A 24,514-nucleotide genomic window follows, 5' to 3' on the forward strand; every position below is an offset into this window, starting at 1 on the left:
GTGGGTTGAGGCTCCCCCCTCCCCCCCAACATTGGCTTTGCCAGACCAACTGGGTTAGAAGCACATGGAAGCTGTATTTACAAGCAAAACTACACTCTACAATGGCATGCAATGATTATGTACAAAACACACAGGAGTTACAATGTTGTACAGGTATTTACAGTTAGCAAACAACACAGAAATCCGCCGGGTCAGAGACCAGGGAAGCTGTTCCACTGTCCCCCCTCCCCCTGGTCAAAGAGAGAGAAAGGAGCAGAGAGAAAGACAGGGGTTGGACTTAACTAAACAACCTCAGCACCAGCTGGAGGGAGTGCAGAGCAGGGCAGCAAAGCTGGAGAAGGGTCTGGAGGATAAATCTCATGAGGAGCAGCTGCAGGAGCTGGGGCTGTTGAGTTTGAGGAAGAGGAGGCTGAGAGGAGTCCTCACTGCTCTCTACAGCTGCCTGTGGAGAGGTTGGTGCTGGCCTCTTCTCACAGGTAGGTAGTGCCAGAACAAGAGGGAATGGCCTCAGGCTGCACCAGGGCAGGTTTAGGTTGGACATGAGGAAGAATTTCTGTCCTGCAAGAGTGGTCAGGCACTGGAAGAGGCTGCCCAGGGAGGTGGTGGAGTTGCCAACACATCCAAGGTCAGCCAACAAGAAGGTTAATCTCTCCCGGGCGAAGCAAGCAGAGAAGAGCTCAGAAAAGAGAAAGAATGGTTTTGGTACAGCCAATTTTACAGCAGACATTCCTCCACTGAATTAGCTTAGAATAACCTCCACTTTTCCTTTTAACCCCCAAGAGGGAGTTGTTTATATTTTCCTACTTTCCTGCTCCAAATCTGTAAGGGAATTTCAAAGGCATAGCCTAAAACCACCGCACCAGGAGTATTCTTTGGGCTCCCCCCAGCTTCCCTTCCGCCGTGCTTGTGCAGAGGCTTGGCAGGTCTGCTGCAGGCCACCCCACCTGCTAAGCAAAGGTTTCTTTTCCAGGCAAACTCTCTCTGGAAGAGTTCATCCGCGGCGCCAAGAGCGACCCCTCCATAGTGCGACTCCTGCAGTGTGACCCCAGCAGCGCCGGGCAGTTCTGAGCCCCTTCTTGGGATGAATTCTGTATCTGCTTTGTTGATTCGGTTTTGTTTTGGGGTTTTTGTTTCGTTCTGTTTCGGTTTGTTTTGTTTTGTTTTTCCTTGCCAAACAACATTCATGGTAGTGTTGCCTCTGTATGGCCAATTATGCCTTCGTTTGTGGCATCTTATAGCTTCTTTTGTTGTGGATTAATTCTGAGAATGCTGAATTGCTCTTACCAGGTTGTGCAGAGCAGGGCAGGGCAGGGCAGGGCAGGGCAGGGCAGTGCTGTTTTTTTCAGCAGAGGTTGTGGTGTGAGCATTGTTTGTAAAGGTTTCCTTCCAGGGGTTGCTTTGTTTTCTTTTAACACATCTGGGGCGGAAAGGACACGCTGAGATGCAGTAAACCAGCAACAACACCCTGGGCAGCAAGACACTGACAGACTTCAGGTTGCTGCTGCAGTAGCTAAGTATTCACCTGCAGGAGCTGAAAGTGTCATAGAGGTGGAAGCAAAGGGGCTGTGATCAGTAGGGCAGGAGTCACCCAGGACTTGCTCTGCTGTCCAGAAGGCACCAGTTCAGGTCAAAGACAGGACTGGGAAGAAGTATGAAGTGCAAAACATGTGGGGGGGGTGCAAGCAGTGCACCCCTGCTCCTATGCCTCCTTGTTTCAATGCTGTGAACCTTTTGCAGGTGGTGAAGCAGAAGGGATCAAAGAAAGGTGAATGGTTGGGGCTAGGTTCACGGCGGCTGCTCTCTCCTGGCTGTGCCTGAAAGCTCAGTGCATTGCACTCCTGCCCCCCGAAAGCACGGCTGACAGCTCCTCTTGCCGTTTGGGGCCAGCAAAGGCAGACAGAAGATATGGAAAACCAGGTCTGGACAATGACTTTAAGGGGGATCCTTGTTGAATGTGGCAATTTCAGGTCAGTAGCAAAGCAGTTTCTGCTGAGGAGAGTGGGCACTCACGTGAGGAACTTGTGGACGCCTGCAAGCAGCTCCCCCGAGGCACTTCTGCTGTCCGAATGCTCTTGCACAGTACAAAGTTTGGGGCTGTTTTGGGCTAGCTCCAGGTAGCTCATGGAGTTTCTGGGCCTGCTCTTAGTGGAAGGCTGTCATCCAAACTTGTTTTGAGCATACAGTTGTGGGATTCCTATTTCATCAACTTTTAGTAACGTTTGAACCGTTCTGTACTGCCATGAGGAAATGGTACACTTTGTGGAATATTTATACATATATATATATATATATATATAAAAAGAAGAATTAAAACCCAGACAAGATCAGCTCTTGAGAGAAATGTTGAATGTTTATCTTTTTGCCCAGAGGCAGGAGGTCGGAAATTGGCTGCTGCCAAACTGTATCCTTTGGTCGGTGCTGCTGCATGCAAAGCTCTCACACAGCCCTGGGGTTTCACAGGGACTTTACAAGTGCTGCTGCAATGGCAAAGCTTTAGTGACAGGAGGCATGGAAATGCTTTAGTGACAGGAGGCATTATGCTGACTAAATTGGCATTAATCTGTCATTAGCTAAAGTCTGCTCCCTGAGCCTGCTTGGAGAGGTACCCGTGTGGGCAGAGCACAGCGCTGGGAACCGGTGAGCTTGTTAGCCTCTGCCTGACAGGCAGAGTTGGGGTTTTTGTCAAGTGACCTTGTAGATGCTAATCCCCAGTAGCCTTAAATTAAAATAAACTGCAGAAGAGAAGTCTGCTTTGCAGGCAGTGATGAGCTAAGTACTAATTAGAAGTGATGAACAAGTAGTGGAGTATGAATAATGTTTCTGTTGAACGCTCGCTGAGAGAAGAAGTCCTGGGCAGATTTTTCCTTGCCACTTGCTTTGCCAGGTGTGAAGTGCAGAGCATATTCAAATACAATAAAAACCAGCTGAAAACAGCATTGCTAATCAGTTGTACTAAAATTACTCTGAGTGGCTAATTACACTCAATGAACGTCTTCAGGCACAGACCTGTGTCTCCAGCAGTCACGGAACAGCAGCTGCTGGCATATTCCCACTCTGTTGATCAAAGTACCCAGCAGAGAGGTGTGTGGGGAAAGGAGAAAGCAAAAGAGGCCCAACCACAGACACAGCTTTCAGTAGCTGTTGGGAGCATCACTGGCAAACTTGGCACCAGTTCTTCTTCTGGTGGATGGGAATGTTCCCCATGGCTTCCTCCCTAATCCTCTCTCGATGTGCCCTTTGAAGGAGAGTTTGTGCTACCTTCTTCGGGGTCAGCTTCTGCTTCACCTGGAGAGGTTCTGGCCCTCTCTGCCGTATCCATCACCTCGTGTATTCAGAGCCATGTTCCCTCTTGAGTGCTTTGAAGGCTGTTTTTCAGCAGGGTGGTCCTGCTCTGGAAGGGGGGCTGGACTCGATGATCTCTGGAGGTCCCTTCCAACCCTTAACATCCTCTGATCCTGTGATTCTGTGAGCCTGGCCAGGCTGCTGAGGATTGCTGCAGGAAGGTCACTGGATGTGCACTGATCAGCAGCCCCTCGGTCAGATAGGAACAACCAGTCCCCCTGCCCCAGCTGCTCCTGGGGTGCTGCATCACCACTGCTGCATGGGCAGGACCAGGTGATGCTGGAGGAACCCTGCTGAACTTCTAACCTGACAGCTCAGTGCAGGCACCCAAATCAGAGCAGCCCAGACCTACCTACAGAAGGTCAGCTTGGATGCCTTCTGCAGTCTCATCTTCTCCTTAAAATGTGGAAGCAGTTGCACATGAATGAAAGTTTCAAACCACTGGCTTTTATTTAAGTGACTGAAATCCATCTCCTTTTGTCTGTACACAATATTTCTGACCTACAGCATAGCCTCTCTGCTTTTGCTGTGTAGTTCTGGGGCTGTGGGAGCAGGCTCTTGCTTCACACATTGACACTGCACAACACACGTTGGAAAACACAACCTGCAACGTGGCCCCAGGCAATTCCTGCCTCAGCTCACCGAATCTGGGAGAGTAAGGCTCTGCCTCTGCAGCTGCAGAGGATGGAGCTGGAGATCAGATGATTCTCTCAGCTTTTGCAGTTTGCTGAGGTTATTCTTTTACCTTCCTACCCCTGTTAATAGGAATTCTTTTCAATTATTAACTATCCCTTCTTTTCTCTGCCTCTGAATGTACTTAAAAGAGATCCCTAGCTGAAGTTGCGATAGGAGCATCTGCAGACCTCAGGCCAGCAGTGGTGTGCTGCACCTTGGGCTGGAATGTTCTGCTTTGCTGATGTTGGCATTTGCAGAAGACAAACTGACCTGTCCTGCATAGAACAGCACAAGACAATCAGCAGTACTTCTGTCCAGGAAGGATGGCAGGCAGCAGAGGGTATTTCACATCATCTCTCAGCTTTAGTGTGTGCTCCAGTATCAGCTGCATGTGAAAGAGGAAAGCTTCACTCCCCTGTTGTGCAGATGATCCTGCATGCAGACCGAGTGCATGGCAAATGCTGCTCCCATTTATCCAGTCAGTTTCCCAGAGGATGTGAAGCCAGAGGATGTGAGAAGTGTGACCAGCAGCAGCCTGGCAAGGGTAAAGAGAACACAACCTTTGTAAACCCAGCATGCCTGTGGTTTTGTGAGCGCTTAGGGTTCGAGAGGGACCGGAGAAAGGTCTGTGTCTCAAGAGGCTTTGAAGCCCTGTGAGTTGACAGCAGTGGATGTTCCTGAGGCAGAAGATGCTGTGCTGTTGCTCTTGCTGTTGGTAGGAGTCTGCAGGGTTTTTACCTTCTTGGGGCATTTTGTGCTGTGTTGTTCTCTGTTACAAAGCACAACTCTCACCATCTCCAGGCACTGCTGCTTAAAACAGTGAGGCAGAAGCGTCTGACTTCCACAGCTGGATGACTTCTATGTACAGAAGTATTGCACACCAGCACAAGAGGTGGTCACACATGGCCAAGTCCCCGTGGTTTAGTAGCTGTCCCTGGAGACTGAGCCCCAGGACCTTTCAGCCTGTGCTCTCTCCAGCCATGGCAAGTGTGCAATAATGCAGCTTAGCTGAACTTTCTTTCCCTGCAGACCAGGCTAAGGCGCTTCACCTTGCATCTGCTGCGGGCCAGAAGCACACACAGGGGCAGGAACCTCGGCTTAGCTGACTCATGGAAACTTGCTGACCTGTGGTAACTTGATGTTGAGCCCTAATCCACAGACTAAGCTGAGATGAGAGCATGGCCATGGCCGTGCCTCTCTCGATCCATGTGAACCAGGGGACACGGTGACAACTGGCTGGCCCCTGGGGACACGTGGCTGTGGGAAGGGAATCCCTTGTGTCAGAATGAACTCTTTGAGCTCTCCCTTCTTTGAAAACAAGTCTCTCTTTTGTTTCTTTTTCTTTTTTTCCCTCTTTTTTGTTAGCAACACTGCTGAAGATGCAACATGACAGCAGTGCAGTGGGAGCAGGACAAAGGAAGTCTCCTTCAAAAGAGTTTCCTTTTGATGCCTAAGTGCACAAGCACCAAGTGAAACCAGTGGAGAGGAAGGCTGGGCAAGATCTCCTCTACACCCACTGTGCCAGCACCTGCTTTTGTCTTTCTCATGGTGCTCCCTCAGCTTCCTGGTGAGGTGGTCCTTAGCCTCGAGAGTTTAAGTGGTGCAAGGCTGGTGGAGAAGAATATTTCACCTGCCCTTTGCACAAGCACTTGGATGTGTTCTTTGCTCTGTGTCTGACTGGGTGGGACCTTGTGTAGTGGTGGAGGTCAGCTCCCTGGGTACTGTGGGCAGAGCTTGTGCCTAGAAATGCACAGCAACATGGCAAACAGCAGCCAAGCACTGCTCAGAGCTGCATGCAGAGTTCCCTGCTGAGTGTGCTGGTAAGATACAAAGCAGTGGTGTGTCAGAATCCTGGTGTGAGGTGCTCTGAGCCTGGGCCATGCCAGACATGGCACCTTCTGGCTGAGCAGCTCTGCCTGCTACATGTTCAGTCAGGGGTGCTGGCAAGACACCTTTAAATCCCTTCATGCAGCTGCAGGAGCAGAGTAACTCTGCTTTTATGTAGATGGAACAGAGATGTTGGTCACGCCCCAGTTAGGAGCTGCACGTCAGCTCTCAGGGGGGGCATAAGGCATTTCCTAAGTGTAACCAAGGACAAAACATTGCCTGCAGGAGCTTTCTTCCCACTTGTGATGGACAAGAAGCTCCCTTTGACTCTTAACGCTCAGGTGAGGTTTGTCAGGCGGGAGAAGGTGAGAAGAGTGGTGCTTTGAGCACACAGACCCAAAAAGCAGCAGGGTTTGCAAACCAGCATGAAAAACAGGGACGCCAGAAATCAGGACCATCCCTGAGGGGCTGCAGAAGCTGTTAGGTGCCTCTGAGGTTCAGAGCAGGAGAACAGCAGACCAGATGCAAAGCCAAGCTCCTCATGCCTTGCAGGAACCATTCCTGGCTACCAGGGGTGTCTCAGCAGCTCCCTTTATTCTAGCCTGGCTTCTGCTGCTGCTGCTTCCAAATCCCTCCGTACCGAGCAGCTGTCTCGAGGAGGGGATTTTCACAGGTTCAGGCAGGAACCTTTTCAGACACACTCTCCATTTCTTACCTAGTGGCAATGGGGAAGGCCAGATGTGAGGGGCTTCTTGCAATGCAGAGATTTGATTTCCTCACTGCTCCCACAGGTTGCCAGTGCCACTTTACCGTGTGCAGCTAGCATCAAGCTAGTCTGTGGGAAATGCTGGCCAATGCACAACAGACGAGGCCCCAAAACCAGTGTGGGCTGTAGTGAGATGGAAAGCTGTGAGAGACATCCCTGCCCTTAGATCAGGGCCTGAACTCACAGGGCGAAACCCCCTTAGCAACAGGCAACACAGAACAGCTCCCCTGTGCCAGCCTGCTCCCTGGGACCTCCTGGGCTGCTTCGGTCCCACATCAAGCACTTGCTGAGGCTGGGAACTCTTGAGTCCCACCACACAGAATTGCTCATCTGAGGTTGTTCAGCCAGCTGGGTGCTTCCCAGACCTCCAGGCACACAGCAGCCACCCTCTCCATATTGTTTACTCACCATGCAGCTGAGATGGCTTGGATTTGCTCCTCCTGCACTGACCAAAGACGTTCTCAGCTCCCCGGGGCAGGTGGTCAGGGTGTTGGTGCAAGGTTGTGTGCCCACCTGCCCCTTCCCATCCCTACCCTCTGTGTGAATGGATGACAACACCAGCCCCTGACACCTGCAGAAGCCAGGCTTGATGAACAGAGGTGGAACAGTTTCTGATGTGGTTCCTCTGCCCCCCCTGTGTGCTATCATTCAGGGCTGGCAGGATGAAACCTTTGCAGAGCAGGCTGAGCCCTGTGGTTCTCCTTGTGGTGTTCGTTGATGCACTACAGGCTGACCCTGACCAGCGCTTGCTCTCCATTCCCACACTTTATTCCACAGAGAGCTGATTTCTTTCAGGCAGGAGCAGCATCTTCCAGTGTGTCACCATTCAGCACATGGTACCCCAGTGCTGCTTGGAGCACCCAGATGCTGTGGGCCAAGGATCATTTTGGTGCAGCCATGTCAGGCAGAAACTCTTCCTGCCACCTGCCAGTGACACGTGTGTGTGTGGGGGGGGGTGACCTCTGGTTTTCTCTTCCCTCCTCTGGGGACAGAGGTTGCAGGAATATTCAGGGCTGGCCTCACGTCCCCCCCCAAAAAAAAGGTGATTAGCAAACCCACCTGAGAAAATCCTCTTAAATCCTAAGCTTCATTTGTGCTGTTAATTGGCTGCACTCAGGCAGAAGATTAATGGCTCCTCTGCAGTTGTTTGCAGGGGAGAGCTCGCAGATTCTTGCCACGACCACCCCTTTATTTCCAGCCACTGGCTCATTCCCATTTCCAGGGCAACCAAATAGTTTTCATTAGTATCTGGGAGAAAAATGAGAACCAAACCCAGAGTTTCAATCTGATAAGGACCTACAGAAGCTTACTGAAGCTGCTGTGCTCTGCCAGCCATGGGAACGCTCTGCACTCCGCGTTTCTCTGCTCATTTGTGTTTAATTCTCTCATTCATGCTTTAGCTGTGATTTACATATTCTGGATCCTCCTAGATGCAGCCCTGTTGGTCATGCAGCTCATGTGCTAGCAGAAGCCCCAGATGGGCCCAAGGGCAGAGCTGCCTGAGCAGCCAGCAGTGCCGCAGGCTCGCCCTGCCTGCTGAAAATGAAGTGCTTAATTACATTAGGGATTAATTGTCTGCACAGCTGCTGTATGGAGACAGGTTGAGCCTCATTTCGATATGCTTATCTCTTCCACTTGCTCACTCCAGTTCCATCTGAGCAGCCTTGCAGTTAATATTTCTGCATTCAGATCCCTTTTGCTCTGGAACCTGAGGTGAGCAACGTTGGCCTTGCTTGGCAGAAACACTTCATGCCTGAGTGCAGGACGTGATGCACGCAGCAGGAAACAGTGACAGGTGTGTGTGTACTTTGGGGCAGGTATTTTTGATGCTGTAGATGTTAATAAATCAGCAAAGGCTGAATGGATCCAAATGTCCAGTTCCCATTCCACAGGGAGAGCTTCCTTACCTCTGTTCCCTCAGCCTGTTCCTCCATCGCAGCGCAGACACCAGATCTAACTTTGCACAGGCTACCAGAGGCAGCCTGACTGCAGCAGCACGGGGTTCAGCACCTCCTGTGTCCTGGCCAAACTCCATACCTCTCAAGATGAATGCTTTGTAAGCAAACCTACATATCCCAGGGAAGACTTTCACAACTTAGAAAGCAGAGGGATGCCTGTGACTGGCTCTGCATAGCTTTCTGACGGCTGTCTGGAGCTGTGAGTATCCTGCCTGTAGTTGTTGTGATGTGTTCATTCCCCTCCCCACCCCAGTTCTGTTGCAAGCTTCTCTGGTGGCATTCTGAGACTGCAGCCAGTTCTCAGCCCACAAAAAAGAGGTCAGCTGCCTTCAAGAGGACTGAGGGTAGCTGCCAGGACTTGGTGCTGCGCTGCTGCCTGCTTTGGGAGCAGGTACGCAGGGTGAGGCACCGAACCTGCCTGGTGAGATGGCAGCAGCTGAGGCAGCCACCAGAGGAGATGGAGAACTGGGTGGAGGGTTGTGTCTGTGTTTTGTGCCCCCCAGCATGCACACCACTCCCCTGCTAGTGACCCCCAGGTAGGACCCTTCCTGAACTGCTAGTGCCAGAGCAAAGCCCCCGTGTGTGGATGAGGTGCTCGTAGAGGTGCTCAGGCAAACCAGGTCCTTCCTTAGGACTCTCCTGGCCGGAGCTCCCCAGGCTCTCCTCTGCACCCAGGATAAGCAGCATGGGGCAGGCTCAGCAGCGCTGGTTTGCATTTTGAAGGCTGTGCTAATTCCATGTGATATTGTTGTGTTTTCCTAGTGGCATCTCTGATGTAAGATGTGAATGCTATTTCAGATGACTTTTCAGTTGTTTTTGTCACTGCTCAAGCTCTCGAGATAGCACCAAGGCCTGCATGCTCCCTCGGCCGGCCTGCTCCGGGCTGCCACAGCTGTACATGGGCACTGCTGTCTCACCAGGGGCACAGGCCCTGCTCTCTTGGTTTAACAGGAGGCAGGTTTGAGCTGAATTCTTCCTGAAGAGTCTGGGGTTTTGTCTTTCCCTCTCTCAGACTCAAGCGTCCCCATTCCACGCCGTGTCAGTCCCAGCCCAAGGAGGACACCTGGGAGGAGGGTCCCCCAAGCCAGGGCACCCCCTGGCCCCTTATCACAGGCTTCCTTGTCACTTAACTCACCTGCACAGCCAGTGTTCCTTGGGGCTGCTGACAACAGCAGGGCAGAACTGAGGGGCTCACATTTTGAGACCACTCGAGAAAGTTGAGTGAAAAATGAAATCCATTTGGAGAATTGAGGAAAAGAGCCTGAGAGGCAAGTCTGGGCTCAGCATCTTCTTGGGGTGCTTAATACAGCAAGAACTTGAGGTCAGCCCCTACAAGACAGGACCATTTGGGGGGCTTAGCCCTACACTTCTTGCTGGGTTTGGAGGAGAAGGAGCTTGGATTGAGCCTCTAGGGCAGGGCTGAAGGGACTGAGTCTGAGAGAGGCATCCTCGAGCCTGTGTGCAGGGCCAGCAGAGAAGCCCTGCTGCAGCTTAGCAGGTGGTTTGCTCTTTCAGTTCTTTCCTTTTCACTGCAGACAGCAGCTCGAGCTGCACCTGACAAGGGACTGACTTCCACAGCATGTCCTCCCTCGCTGTGCAGACACTCACCACCAGCTTAGTGTGGTCACAAGGCTCATTTGTGATAGCTTCTTCCAGTGCCAAACACGAGCAGTGTTGTGTGAAGGGCAGTGAGGAGTTGTTTTGGGTTTGGTTTTTTTTTTTACTGTACTGTTCTCACTGTTGAACAAATATTGTTTTTAAATGTTAGATTTTTGGAGACCTTTTGTATTGTAAACTGTTTGGTGACATGGTGCTTTTTCATACTGGAATTACTGATTGCACCTCAATATGACTTATTTTGTTCTCTTCTATAAATATGTAACCTTGAACAACCCCTGATGACAACCAGTGTATGGTGGGTCCCAGTGGTCCAAACTCCCCTCCTGAAACCCCCTGAATGTTCTTCCCTACTAATAAAGATCCTGCTGCAGCCAGCCGTGGTGTGCACTGTCCTTCCCTTCACACCGCAGCCTTGAAGCCACAGCCCCGCTGCCTGGTGAGCAAACCCCAGAGCAGCCCTTGCCTGCTGCCCTCACAGCCTCCAGCCTGCTCACCCCTCAGGGCAGAGGGGCAGCAGCCTCTTTGGAGGGCTGAAGCTGTGCATGGGCACTGTGCTGGCAGGGTGCAGCCAGCTGGGCTCCCCCCTGCTAATGCAGCTTCTCCTGCAGCAGTGGCAGTGGCCATGGGGCGAGAGGACATGGAGCGGGTTCCAGCAGCAAAGGAAGGGCAGCACAGGGCTGAGCATTTCCTTCTGAGGAACTTCATGAGGCTCTTCCTGTGGCTCCATTTCCCAGTCTGCTGAGGCTCCTTTGGATGGCAGTGTGACCCTCTGGTGTATCTCCCAGCTTTGTGCCACCTGCTGAGGGCACACCCTGCCCCACACCAGCCAGGGCAGCAGCGAACACACCGAGCACAGCCCCCTGGGGCACACTGCTGCTCACTGGCCTTCAGCCAGGCTTCATGCTGCTGATCACCACTCTCTGGGCACAGCTGTGCAGTCTTCAGTCCACCTCACTGTCTGCTCATCAAAGGCTTCTCTCTAGGGATCTTAGGGGAGAGGCAATGCCAAAGCTCTTGCTGAAGCCACTGCTGTCCCTCTCCTGAGCAGAGCAGGCACTGGTCCCTTGCTCTGGCTGCTCATCTCTCAGTCCCTGCTCTTGTTGCCTTGGCACAATGCAATTCTATTTTCTTCTGGCTGACAGGTTGTTCTCTGGGCTCAGCAGCAGGCACCCAAGCCCTGCTATGCAGTAAGGGCACAGAGGAGGAAGAGGCTCTCATACATAGGAATATTTATTTATTTCATTTTTTTTTCCCCTTCTTAAAAATGTACAAAAAAATAAACGCCCTGTATTTACAGCTTATCAAACCCCTCTCCCAGCTCAACACCAGCAAGGGCCAGCAGCTACTCTCTGACTCTAAAAGCACACTGTTTATACATAAAGCTCCTTGTTTGCCAGAAAGAGGGCTGCTTGGCACAGGCTTTGGCACAAACGTGGGGTTTGGATCTTGTCTCAGGTCACAGGAAACGGAAGAGCACAGCAACATGTCGTCAGCTTTACAAAGCCAGACCCTCCTCCTTTGCCCAGGTCTGGATCCACCACCACACAGCATCTCTCTGGCAGCTGGGGAGTCGAGTTGTCACTAACTTGTTGGGATTCATTTTGGTTAAACAATGCAGAGACTGCAAGAGGAAAAAGCAGAGGGCAGGCTCGGCCTCTGAGCCCCCTGAGCGGCAGCCTCAGGGCAGGGCACACAGGAGGCTTAAAGAAGGAAGGAAACCAGAGAGTTCCTTTCTTTGCAGTTTAAATTCAGTGGCAAAAGCCCTCTGCAATGAGGAGGCCATCACTGTGCAGCAACTAAGCTTCACTCCAGGATGCAGCACTGCCTTTTGGGGCTGTCAGCACCGGACTGGGTAGGAAGAAACTGGAACTTCAGCTCCGGAGGGCTCGGAACGAAGCCTCCCGTGGACGGAGGGAGTGGGAAGCAGGATTACAGCCTAGAGGAGAAGTCTGCAGGGCTCCACCAGTCTCCCCAAACACAGCATCTACAGGCAATGCACTGCTCCAACTCTGCACAGGGCAAAGGAGCTGCAGCAGTCAAGACTGAAGACTGCTCTCCTTGAAAAAGGAGAGGAAGTGAGAGGTTTGTTCCTTTAGCTAAACAAGCACAGCAGTGCCACAACGAGACAAAAGGAGGCAAGACAGACACTCCTGTCCCCTGCTGAACAGAGGCCAAGGCTTGCTTCCATCTAACTCCTATTGGGAAGGTAATCAACAGGAGCAACTTGTGTATTTTACACAAAATACAGCTGAGCACTTTGTCCTCCTCAAGACCTTTGAGTCAAGCCAGGCAGGAGGCTGCCTCTGCTTCAGAGCTTTGCATGATTTGTCCTGGCCCTTCCCCACCACTCTCCTAAGCCTGGTTCTGACCCAGAGCCCTGAGTGCTTACAGCTTGCCACAACCAGTGCCCAAGGTTCAGTGCCCTCCTGGCAGCTGATTCTGTAACCACAGCTGAAGGGGTGCAGGGTGGTGTGCTGAGGCTCTTGCAGTGCCTCTGGAGCAGAGGAACAAAGCCCTCTGACCTTGTCAGATCAGGCTAAAGGAGAGCATCCTTAACTGCCCCCAGTTCTTGCTTTAAAATAATCTGACCATCAGGCTCAATCCTGCTGATCTTCCTCAGCCCTTCTTGAGGATGGAAGGAGGAACCAAAGCAGGAGTACCAGGTCTCTTGTCTCAGGAATGTGCACACTTTAAGATGTGTTTAGAAAAGCTTTCAGCTCCTCTGGGAAGCAGCTTTCCCTCTCTGGACAGTGCCTGGCTCCTAAAATAGCAATGGAAAGAGAGCTCCTTAAGCCTCAGTGTTTCCTGGGTCATTGCACTTCCCACTGCTCCCACTCTGCTCCTCAGCACAGGCTGCTGCAGCATCCAACAGATCCCTGTTTATTCTCCACCCATGTCCCACTGACATGAGTGCTGGTGCTGCCAGAACAGCCCTGTCCCTCTCTGGGAGCCCTACATTCTCACTGTCCTCTCTTAATGCAGCACACCTCAGGCTGGGCCAGCCACAGGCAGCCCCTGTAAGCAAGAGAGCTTGGATGCAGGTTTGTTACCCCTGTGCCTCACCTGCAGCTTCTGCCCAGGCACCACAACCAGCTGAGAGACTCCAGCTCATATCCTTAGGATCTCAAACAGCAGAGGAATACAACTGAGATCACCTCCCCAGACTGTCTGAGAAGGAAGCATTGAGACTAAGTCAGCACAGACTTTCTACCTGAGCCAGAGCCAAGCAGAAGCAAATGGAAGCATCCTCAATCCCCTGTGTTCCCAGGGTGGCTGCTCTGGAGCAGGGCAGCAGAGTGGCTCTGGTGGAGTGCATATTTCTACAGATAATGGAAACCTCAGCCTCAGGAGAAGCAAGACCACATGACAAAGGAAGAGGGAGGGAGGAAGGGAGGGGGGCAGACAGAAGAGACCCTTTGCTTTGCAGACACTGTGGCTATGTTAGCCCTGATGCTAACAGCCTGAACCTCTTACAGGTTCCAGTTCCACAGAAGCTTTGGCAGGCACCTAAGATGTCTATCTGAAGTACAGATGCTGCTGCTCATGAAGTTAAAGCAAGTGCACAAGAGCAGCCTGCAGGACCACTCATGCAAAACCAGCACTGAATCAGGCTGGTCAGCAAGCCCAGCTAGCTCCAAACACTACAGCCAAGCAGTGCTCTCTTACATCATGAACCACCTAATGCAAACCACTCTGTGACTGCATGAAAAGGGATTGCAGAAGGAAAACAATAAAGCAAGTCTAAAGGCTGCACATGGGAAAGGATGCACAGCTCTGCCTGCTGCACAGGATCCATGCCTGCAGCTGGAACTCACAGCACTGCATGCTGAGTGAGGGGCTCTGTCCAACAGCCAGAGGAGCTGGAACAGAGGGAGATAAGTGCTGGGTTTGGGTGTGCTAGGGACACTCAGCCCTTTAAACATTCCCTGCAATCACTGCAGCCTGCTGTTTTCTCTCTTCACAGAATTCAGGGCACAGGGGTACAATATAATGGGATAACCTTGTGGTTCAGCTTGGGTTCAGATCCAGCCCTTGTGAGGGAGAGCCATGCCCACAGCTCAGTGTGGATACTCAGTGTCCACTGCTTGGATTGAGCCCAGGTTTACAGCTCACCTAACTGTCCCAGGAATCAAACCAGAATCAGTCAACAGAGATACAAGAGCAAGTACCCTTGAGAAGAAGAGCTTGAGTCCTGGTTCTTACTGTCTAGAGGAGTGCTGCAGAAAGCACCCTTCCCCCCACTGGATTGAGAAAAGCTCTTTGAAAGCCTCCCCTTCTGCCACACAAGGGGCAGCAACCCCCTCTTTTACCCCAAGACACACCAAGCAGCAGACACAGGGTGCCACTTGGCTGTGATGACAGCTGGATGGGACACTCTGGTACCTACAGCTGGGACCTTGCCATCCTAGAGTGGGTCCCTTTGTGGCAGAGCACTGCAGCCCCAGTGGTACAGCTTGCCCTCATGTTTCAGTAGCAGAGCAGGCAGAGCAGGAGTGCAGCTGCAGTTAGCAGCTCCTCAGTACACACTGCTGAACTGACTGCAGCCACCCCCTCCTCGAGGAAAGGCCTTGTCAAACCCCAAACCCAACCCATACCCAAACACAGTGGCAGTAAACATGCCCACAGACAGTAGTTAAAATATATTATTGCATATTATAAACATTATTTACAAGGCTAAAATGGTTTCTCCACCACTTACTTACACACCAGAAGCTGACCTCCTCACCCTCAACCCCTCGCTGCTGCCTGCTGAGAACCACCAGAGGTATTTGGCAAGACCACACTGGAGATATGGCTCAGTCTGAGCAAGCCAACTGGCAGCCACTTTCCCCACCTCTAGCACTGCACCAGCTTTTCAGCAGCCACAGAGAACTGCTGGTGGAGTGATGGACACCAGAGCTGTGGAACTGGACCAGCGTGGCTCCTCAGCAGGTTTGGGAGGAGCCTGTCCACACTGAAGCACAGGAGAAGATGCTGCACTGCACACTTGCAGTGGGCTGGCTGGTTACACATGTGGGGGCTGGCAACTGCTTGTCCACTACAGAGTGGGGAATAATAAATAAGGGACCAGGTTAACATGAGTGGCCTCAGGCCTCCGTGCAGTCCGGACAGGAGTTTCAAAGCAGTCTTGTAACAGGCTCTGATCAATGGCTGTCAAGTTCCCAGGGGACCTTCTGCTTTCCAAGTCGGGTGAAATGCTGTGGTTCCTCCCAAACAGGCTCTGCCTCAGGCTAGATCTCTGTCAGTGTGATCTTGAAGCCTTCAGCCATGCTCTCCATGTGCAGGATGAACGTGTCCTCGTTGGAGTAGTGCTCGATGATGTTGTCGTCCATGTTCACCAAGATACTGGGGACAGAGGCAAGCAGCACTGTTGGGATGTGCAGGACACCCAGGGGCAAAGCCAGGCACTGCCCTGCCTGTGCTCACTGCATCACAAGGCACAGCCCAGAACAGAGGCAATTGTGGGCATCAGCACCAGGATCTGCCCCAGAGCCCCTTAGTAAAGTCTCTGGCTTAGAAGCTGCTCCATGCCAAAGCAATTCAGGTAAGAGACATGCCAGTGCTGGGATGCTAGCCCACTTAAGCTGCCTACAAGGTGAGCTGCACTCCAGATCCTTGCTGACCCAGCTGGCTTGTGTTTCCTGTGCCATGGACACCTCCATGCTACTGCCCAGCCATGCCACGTGAGCCGCTGCACCCCTGTGAGCTGCCAACACGGGGCAGCAGGGGAGGAGGCAGTGTGAGCTGTGCTCTGCCACAGGCCTGGCACTCAGCTGGGGGGTGAGAATCTCCACAACAACTATTTGAAGTGCACATGAGTGTTTTTCCTCACTCCACACAGTAAAACTGGTCAGCAAATCCATCAGTTGGCAAGAAGGCAAAGCTGAGAGGCTTCCCCTGGCTCCTCACAAGCTCAGGCGATGCCCAGGCAACACAGTGCCCCCAGCTACTTACAGCTGAAAGCAAACTGACTGACTTAAAACTGCACCACAGCAAGAGTGTGGTGATTTAGATGTGGAAAAACAAGTGAAGAGTGGAGAGGTTTAGATCAGTGGCAAGGGGTAGCAGCCCAGCTGCGTGATGCCTTTCACATCTGGACAGCAGCTGCCTTCTCCCCCAGGCAGCACGATTTCAGGCACATTGTGCATGTCTCCTGGCATTGTGCATGCTGCCCAGCATCATGAGGCCCAAACCATGGCTGGCATCTCTCAGTATCTTAGAATCAATAATGCTGGAGAAGACCTCAGAGATCATCAAGTCCAACCTGTCACCCAACAGCTCCTGACAACTAAACCATGGCTCCAAGTGCCACATCCAATCCTTTTTTGAACACCTCCAGGGCTGGGGACTCCACCACCTCCCTGGGCAGCACATTCCCATGGCAAATTACTCTCTCTGGGAGGAACTTTCTCCTCACCTTGAGTCTAAACCTCCCCTGGCACAGCTTGAGACTGTGTCCTCTTGTTCTGGTGCTGGTTGCCTGGGAGAAGAGACCAACCCCTTCCTGGCTACAGCCTCCCTTCAGGTAGTTGTAGAAAGCAAGAAGATCTCCCCTGAGCTCCCTTGAGGTCTCTTCTCCAGGCTAAGCAACCCCAGCTCCCTCAGCCTCTCCTCACAGGGCTGTACTCCAGACCCCTCCCCAGCCTTGTTGCCCTTCTCTGGACACATTCAAGTGTCTCAATGTCCTTCTTAAACTGAGGAGCCCAGAACTGGACACAGGACTCAAGGTGTGGCCTAACCAGTGCTGAGTCCAGGGGCACAATGACTTCCCTGCTCCTGCTGGCCACACTGTTCCTGATGCAGGCCAGGATGCCATTGGCCTTCCTGGGCACACTGCTGGCTCATGTTCAGCCGCTGTCAACCAGTACCCCCAGGTCCCTTTCTGCCTGGCCCCAGCTTCTAAAGGATCCTGCACTTGGTTCACTTACCCCTTTTTGCTCTTCTTATAAAGCTTTGCAATCTTCTCAGCTGGCAGCCCATACTTCTCAGAGATCTGGAACCACCAAAAGCAAAGAAAGATCATTGCAGACTCATGAGACATGTGACCTGACCACCTCTCACTTTCCATGGCACCCAGACATGAACTCTGCAAACCTGGATGGGGCAGCTACCCAGCAAAGGCTCTCACAGTCATGGTTAGCTTCAGCTAAGGATGACTTGTGGAGGAATAATCTTAAACACCTTCCTAATAAAACACCCAAACCAACAGGGATTGCCCTCCAGAGACAGGGAGAGCATAGCTTTGATAGGTTGTGAGCCATCAGAACTGCCTCAGCTTCTCCTCCTGCTCTGCTCAAGGAGTCACTCACTGCAGGGAATTTCAATCTAATCAGCTCCCTTCCTGCTGTTTCCTGATCTGATTTTCTGGGATCATGGAAGCAAAGGCTTCTTGCATTGGGCAGAAGGCAGAGGAGCTGTACCACAACAGTAGCTGGTGGAGCAGCCACAAATCCTGTGCATGCTTCTGCTTCTCAGTGGCACTTCAAAGTTGGTTCAAGCTAACCAAGCCCTGAGCAGCACTTCTTTTGCCTAAAACAAGTATCTTCAAGGTACTTTGTCTTGTGGGAGGGCAACAAAAGTGGTGCACACAGGATTTGGAAGGTTCTGCATTGCTGGGGAGGTGACTCAGTCTAGTTACTAGGGGAGGCAAATGCTGCCACTAATGTCTCTCATCCTCTGAGTGTGCAGCAATGAGGGAGCTGTGCTAACAAGGTAAAGGGCTTCTGAAACAAACCTCCTGCCAGCTACTCCAGTGACAGAGCAGAAAACAGAGGAGAAGCTTTGCAGGAAGCACTGCTCAGCTGAGGAGGTGCCAGCACCAACAAGCCCCTCTCTGGGATGCTGTGGCACTGCTTTGCTGCAGGGTGGTGATAACTCCTTTGGACCTCCCTTCTGCAGCGCACCTGCGGGGTGCCCGTGGGGTGCCCAAGCACTCCTCTGAGTCAGTGTGACTCTGCTTGGAGGCAACAGGTCTCACAGCTCACACTTGAGAAGAGGATTTGTCCCAAAAGGCAAAATAACCATGGAAAAACTCTGTGCTCTAATGCCAAATCAACTCCTCTTCCCAGCTGAACTGGAAGCTGCAGCTGAGCAGCTGCCTGCCTCCTGCATCAGAGAGCTGACTGTCCCACTGCAAATCCACTGCAACACTGCCAAACATCACCCCCTGTGCAATCCCCTCTGCCTGCATCCAGACTGAACAGCAGGGTGCCCAGCAGAAGGAATTATCCTCCTCCTCTGGGCAAAAGCTCTTGTGTAAGTACCAACAGCTTGCCCTTCACTCACACTCTACCCCTGCCTACCACCCTCCTCATCCTGCACTGCCCATGGAGTTGTCTTCACAGTGTGGCACCCAGGTACCCTGGAGGAGGCTGTGCCTCCTCCAGGGTACCTGGGTGCCACACTGTGAAGGCAAATCTTGCCTGACTCAGAGAAACTTCATGTTTCCTTTTAACTCTTCCTTGCCCTCTGGCTTTGCTTCCCACACCTAGAACAAAGTCAGGTAAGCAGCCTGGTGGTGAACTTTTGTGTCTGTGGTTTTGTTGCAGCCTTCCCATAAAGCTGTAACAGAAATGGTTTCCTTTCACCAGCTTGTGGGGGAAAGAATAGTATCATAGTATCATTCAGGGTTAGAAGGGACCACAAGGATCATCTAGTTCCAACCCCCCTGCCATGGGCAGGGACACCCCACACTAGATCAGCCTGGCCACAGCCTCGTCCAGCCTGGGCTTAAACATCTCCAGGGACGGGGCCTCGACCACCTCCCTGGACAACCCATTCCAGGGCTTCACCACTCTCATGGGGAAGAACTTCCTCCTCACATCCAGCCTGAATCTCCCCACCTCCAGCTTCATTCCATTCCCCCTAGTCCTATCACCACCTGAGATCCTGAGAAGTCCTTCTCCAGCCTTGCTGTAGGCCCCCTTCAGATACTGGAAGGCCACAATGAGGTCACCTCAGAGCCTTCTCTTCTGCAGACTGAACAGCCCCAACTCCTTCAGTCTGTCCTCAGACTGCTCCACAACAGGCATCAGAGGCAAAACTGCAGTCTGCAGCTGCAGCAAAAGGTCTCAGCTGAGTAAAGATGAGCAAACCAACCCTCCTCCTCTCTGGGCTCCTGACTCTGCAGCCCCCAGGGACACTGTGAAGATGAAGATACTGTCCACTGACTCCATGCAGACAAACAAGCACAAGAAACAGTCCTATGCCAAGAAGGTTTCATAGCAGCTCATATCCAGCCCTCTGCACATTCCAGCATTAAACACCCCTAGGATGTTTGGGCTAGCCAACACTCCCATTCCAAATGGTGCTCAAAGCAGTGTGAGCCTCTGGGACACCGCTTCCTGGGAGAGGTGGTGCTGAGAAAGCCTTGCCTGTCACACTGCCCATGACAGGTGTGGAGTTTCTGTGACAGGCAGGGATTAGTGAGCTGTGGGAAAGCCTGCAGCTGGCTGAGCAAGCACATTTCTCCCAGCCTCTAAGGATTCAACCAGTCGCACCAAACAGTGAGCTCAGGAGTCAGGCTGCAAGCAGCTCATGGGAGAGCCTCTCCCAGCACAGCCTACAAAACAAGGCTGCAGTGCAAGTGTGCCAAGGCCTGCTGCAGAGACTGAGGAAGCAGCATCTGCCAGGGCATCTCACTTAACACCCTCCTCTGAAACACTGCTGCTGCCAGCTCAGGGGGACACCACTGCTGCCAGCTCACAGTGTCTCACCTCAGCCCAGGCCACAATGCATTTTTTAAAGAGATCTTTATTTGGAGGAACATTTCCCTTCATCATCTCCACTCTTCTGTGCAGAGAGCTCCTTCCTTCCCTTAGGAAGCCTGAAGCAGTGTGGCAGCCTTCAGAGTGGCACTGCAATAACAGTCTGGATGTGTCCTTAGGGGCTGCAGCGCCCCTGGCATGGCCACTTTCTCTGTAGGGCATTTCTGTGGCACAAGCCACCTGAAATGCTTTCTCTGCTTGAGTCAGGAAGACAGGAAGAGTAACATCTGGGCTGGCCAGGCATGTAGGAAAACATCTTTGCCAGCTTCTTTTCATGGAATGGTCCAGTCTGTTGGCCTGCATGGGTTGGAAGGGCACAGAGGCAGGTACCTCATAAACTGGTGTGAGCAAGCTCTGGTGAGCTCAGCTGTTGGGTCTTAATTTTAGAAGGGCTGTGGGAGATGCTTGCATCTCCCAGTTTAGGTTGCCTTCTGTCAGCTGAAGGAGTCTGTGATTCTGCACACTCCTGGGCAGGGTACCTGCTGGGATCTGGAGTTCCCCTGCCCAGGAAGCAGGCTGAGTGGGCTGCAGAGCTGCTCAGGCCCCACGCACACCCACACCGTGCTCGGTGATGGGGGCTCAGTGCTTTCTGCCCACCTAGATGGACTGGCCTAGCATGCAAACATCTTAAACTCCTCTGAAATATGAGAGCTCCAGAGAGCTGCCAGAAGAAAGAAATCTGAGAAGGAATCTCATTGTTTGGAATGGGGGTGTACAAGAGAATAAACCAAACACAGTACCTGGGAAAACACCACCACTAGTCATGGCTAACGGGGAGCAGGGATTGATGGCAAGAGCAGAAGTGAAAGCCACACAGAGAGGGAGGCCAGGCTCCACTCCTGCTGTCTTTCACCCCTGGGGCTCCATAATATTCAGAGCCTCACTTTCCAAGCTCTTGGCACTCAGGTTTTGATTTGGGGATGGCTTGCTGAAATGCCTGGAGAGAGAGGACTCGAGAATGTGAAGTCTGACAGCTTTTTGGCATGGATTTATCTACAATATGCTACCAAAAAGAACTCAAATCTTCTGAAAGTGTTCCTTCCAGTGAACATCTTACAGCAGATCAGATTTCTCTGATGCTGAAAATGTGCCCCTCAGCCAGCAGCTGTGCTGGCAAAGGTATGCAGCAACTCTTCCTGCCTCCACACCAGCTTCGTTTTCATGTTCCCAGCGGCTGGAGAAGAGGCTTGGAGAGGCACAGGCTACCAGAGATAAAACACTGGTGTCAGCTTGAAGGGTCATAGAAGGGTTGTAACATGCTTTTAGCTTCCATGCTACAGCTTATCATGAATCAGACTGCAGCCTCTTCAAGTGAAGCCTGCCTTTTATTACACATCCAAAGAAGTGAGCTGCAGTCACAGCCAGCAAACAGCATGGGCAGAAGTACAGCCAGGACATCCTCAGAGATACCTTGATCTCAACACATGCTTCAATTAACTTCATTAACCCACAAATCTATTGTTGCCTTTTGCTACTAGCCAAATACTGTCCAAATAACTCCATCTTTACTGCACCTGAAGTATCTGGTCTGTGCCATGAGACACTGTACCAGTTTTATGAGCATGAACTTCCAGCACTCAGCTAAGCTCTCTAGGGATGTTTCATCCAGTCCCACCTGCCCTGACACATGCAATCAACACTGGAAATCCACTCAGCATCCCACATGTCAATCTCACATTATTTCCCCCACCCAAGCAGTGAGACACCTGGCTGCTTCTTAACTCTCCCCTCCCCAGACTTCACACACCTAGCAGCCAGCAGCTCATGTGAACAGGATTCGGTGTGGAAACAGCCACCCATGAGCACAGCTAACAGGCAACATGCAAAACTTCCAGTCAAAGCAGCAGCAAAGAGGCAGGCTGGGAGGTAGGTCACTGGGAGGGAGATGGAGTTTGAGACAGGAGGTATGCATGACCTGCCTGCATTGACTCAGCAGCTGCCTCTTCCATGCTGGAGCAGCAATTGCACAGGGGAGAGATGGAATTTACATGGGAAAGGTGCATCCTTGGGCCTCCAAAAAAAGGCATCCTTGGGCCTTTTCTTTAAAAGATGGCTGTGAACACACCAATGGGCACTACAGAAGCAGGTTCAACAGGCTCTAAAACACCTCAGAAAGCAGAGCCTCCATTTCTTTGCTGCCCTGACACTGGTTCATTACCACCACTCCTCCAGGCTCAGGTCTCCAATAAGTCAGCTCTGGGACACTTTGAAACCAGCAGCCTGCTGACAGCACTGACTCTGGAACATGCCAGCACTTCAGAGGTGTGCTCCATGAAGCCTTTATGAAATGCCTTACAGGTATCTGAGAAGAGTTTTGTCTTTATCCTAAGCTTTATCTCATTAGTACACTACAAGCTTCCAGCTTTTCCTGCCAAGACAGACAAGCACCGAATACTCACCGCTTCCATCAGCCCCTTTACTGTGGGTGACTTCAGCATCAAGGCATCAAAGACCTCATCTGTCTCCTTCCTCACATACAAAAGCACTGAAACAGGAAAAGAAAAAGCAAACTTGGAGCAGTTCAGTTGGTTAAAAAGAGCAACCCCCCCAAACTGAGCAGAAACCCACACATGAATCCATGACAGATACGCTGAAGCTGCTTTGCACTTGCAAAAGTGCTGGTGTATCATCGGTGATCTAACCATGGCAGACACTCACAGCTGCTTTGAGAGCACACAGAGATCATTCAGCACATTTGCTCTGAGGAATATAGACCTTCAAGAATCTAAACTTCCATTCACTGAAACAAGAGAAGCTGAAGAGTGCTGGGGTCTCATCCCTGGGTCATGAGACAAAACACACAAGCCAGGTCTTCCTAAAGCACCGTCTCAGCTTGCACCTTTCCACAAGGCTGGGAAAGGACATTCAGAAAAGGCAAGCCTGGTTTGCCTTGAGCTGAACCTCTGAAAGCAAAATCAGGGAAGAGAAAAGAACCAGTCCTCTGTGGCAGTAGCATGCAGGTGACTGCAGAGGGGCCTGGCCACTCTGCAGGGCAACACTGGAAAGAACAAGTCCAAACCCAGCTGAGATTGTACAGGGGAGAGATTCCAAAGCCCTGCTGTAGGCAGGCATTTATCTGCATGCCCACCCCTGCTCAGGTACCCCAAATGCCATCTGTACTCCTAAAAAGCTCCACTTCCTCCCTCAGATGTCCTGTACTCCACAGGCACATCGCCCTGCCCTCTCCAGCTCGTGTGGCTAAAGAGAGGACACTTGCTATGGCATGGCAAAAGCAGGGCAGAGAGTTACAGGGCAAACAAACACACACCAGCCAAGTGCTTTAGACTCACTCTCACACTACTGACAAAGCAGGAGGTGAAATGAGATGTTCCACGATGAATTTTGCTCCCTACAGGCAGTGCTGCAGGTGAAGCACAGACACCAGGCACTGCTGGGTGCTTTGTGGCTGTGCCAAGCTGCATGGGGAGCCACTTTTCTTTGGTAGATGGAAGAAGTTACCTTCTGAAACTGCCAACCCTCATGGTGCCCAAGATACCTCCCCCAGGTCATTCAAGAGATGACTTGCAGATGAATTGGCGCAGCAGGAATTACTGGGAAGCTAATTCTCAGGTCAAGAGTGCAGCAGGGTGGACTCAGGCCCACTTGCAGAGAATTGCAGATGAATTGGCCCAGGTTTTGGAATGACTGAAGGAAGATTTCAAATACATGCAGGTTATGTCCCTGGCTTTGGCCCACAAATCAAGCCAGGCTAGACAGCGATGGATTTGTGTCTTTAATTCAGAAGTATGAGCCACAAAACTGCTACCACAGGCATGCACAGCCACATCCTTTTTACCTCTGCTTTGGTAACTCTTTGGGATCTTCCTGAGGGGGTCCTTTTAAAGGACTTAGAAGCTGAGGTAACTTTGGGCCACAACCTAAATAACTGTCAGAAGATAACAGAACAAAAAACATCCACATCAGCATTTAAACTTGTCTGGGTTTGACATGTTTCCTTGCATGAGCAAGCACTCCCTCCAAGTGCTGATTTCCCCTGCCCTAACCCTTTCATTCAGGCAGTCATTCTTCTCCTGTGACTACAGAGCTGTCCTCTACCTCCTGGCTTTTCAAACACCTGGACCTCAGCCAGCCTTAGAAATTACAAATGCATATGAAAGGAGGGGAGAAAAAAACCCCACTGAGGGTAAAGCCAGGGCCATTACACAATCCCAGTGCTGAGCTTTAAATCTCTCTGTTGTGCTTGACACATCAGGCGATGCCATGCTGAATGAGGGATCCGTTACAAGGATAACAGGGGACTCAAATCAATCACAGGGAGTGCCAGGATCAGCACACCTGGGTTGCTGGGGTTTCCTCTCCCCTGAGAGGTGTAGAAACCCTGGCTTTGATTCACCAGGGCACCTTCCCATAAATGGCTTATGGTGACAGTGATGCTTTAAGCAGCCCCCGTCTCACCCCTGCCCTTGCTCTCTGTGACTCTGGCCCACCTCAGTGAGTTGCTCTGGATGATGAACTCTCTCAAACAGCAAGTTGAGTAAAAAAAACCACCTCTTTTTCTGAGTTGTTGTTCAGAAAAGAACACAGCAGGAGCCACAGCC

The 24,514-nt window shown here is 51.7% G+C and overlaps 2 protein-coding genes across 5 annotated transcripts in view; one reads left to right on the forward strand and one right to left on the reverse strand.

Moving 5' to 3' along the window:
- NCALD (neurocalcin delta) overlaps positions 1–10,562 on the forward strand; it is a 66,689-nt gene extending 56,127 nt beyond the window's left edge. The window contains exons 4-5 of one of the 3 annotated variants that reach the window (XR_010990117.1): positions 971–2,401; positions 8,532–10,562. Coding sequence is in view for 2 of the 3 variants with exons in the window: in XM_068161138.1 (XP_068017239.1) it covers positions 971–1,068 (98 nt within the window). In the remaining variant the exon portion in view is untranslated. Of the gene's footprint in view, positions 1–970 lie in introns of all 3 variants that reach the window. The other 2 variants (XM_068161138.1, XM_068161136.1) reach the window with 2 other exon arrangements.
- Positions 10,563–11,400: 838 nt separating this feature from the next.
- Positions 11,401–24,514, reverse strand: part of GRHL2 (grainyhead like transcription factor 2) — a 68,216-nt gene continuing 55,102 nt past the window's right edge. For both annotated transcript variants that reach the window (XM_068161140.1, XM_068161139.1), the window contains exons 14-16: positions 22,355–22,440; positions 17,118–17,182; positions 11,401–15,534 (exon numbers count right to left, since the gene is read on the reverse strand). In XM_068161140.1, the coding sequence (XP_068017241.1) occupies positions 15,420–15,534; positions 17,118–17,182; positions 22,355–22,440 (266 nt within the window). In that variant the 3' untranslated portion in view covers positions 11,401–15,419. The remainder of the gene's footprint in view (positions 15,535–17,117; positions 17,183–22,354; positions 22,441–24,514) is intronic.

The sequence above is a fragment of the Melanerpes formicivorus genome, unplaced genomic scaffold, assembly GCF_026170545.1.
Source record: "Melanerpes formicivorus ecotype bairdi unplaced genomic scaffold, bMelFor1.0.p_v2 SCAF_56, whole genome shotgun sequence".
In the NCBI taxonomy this organism is placed as follows: domain Eukaryota; kingdom Metazoa; phylum Chordata; class Aves; order Piciformes; family Picidae; genus Melanerpes; species Melanerpes formicivorus.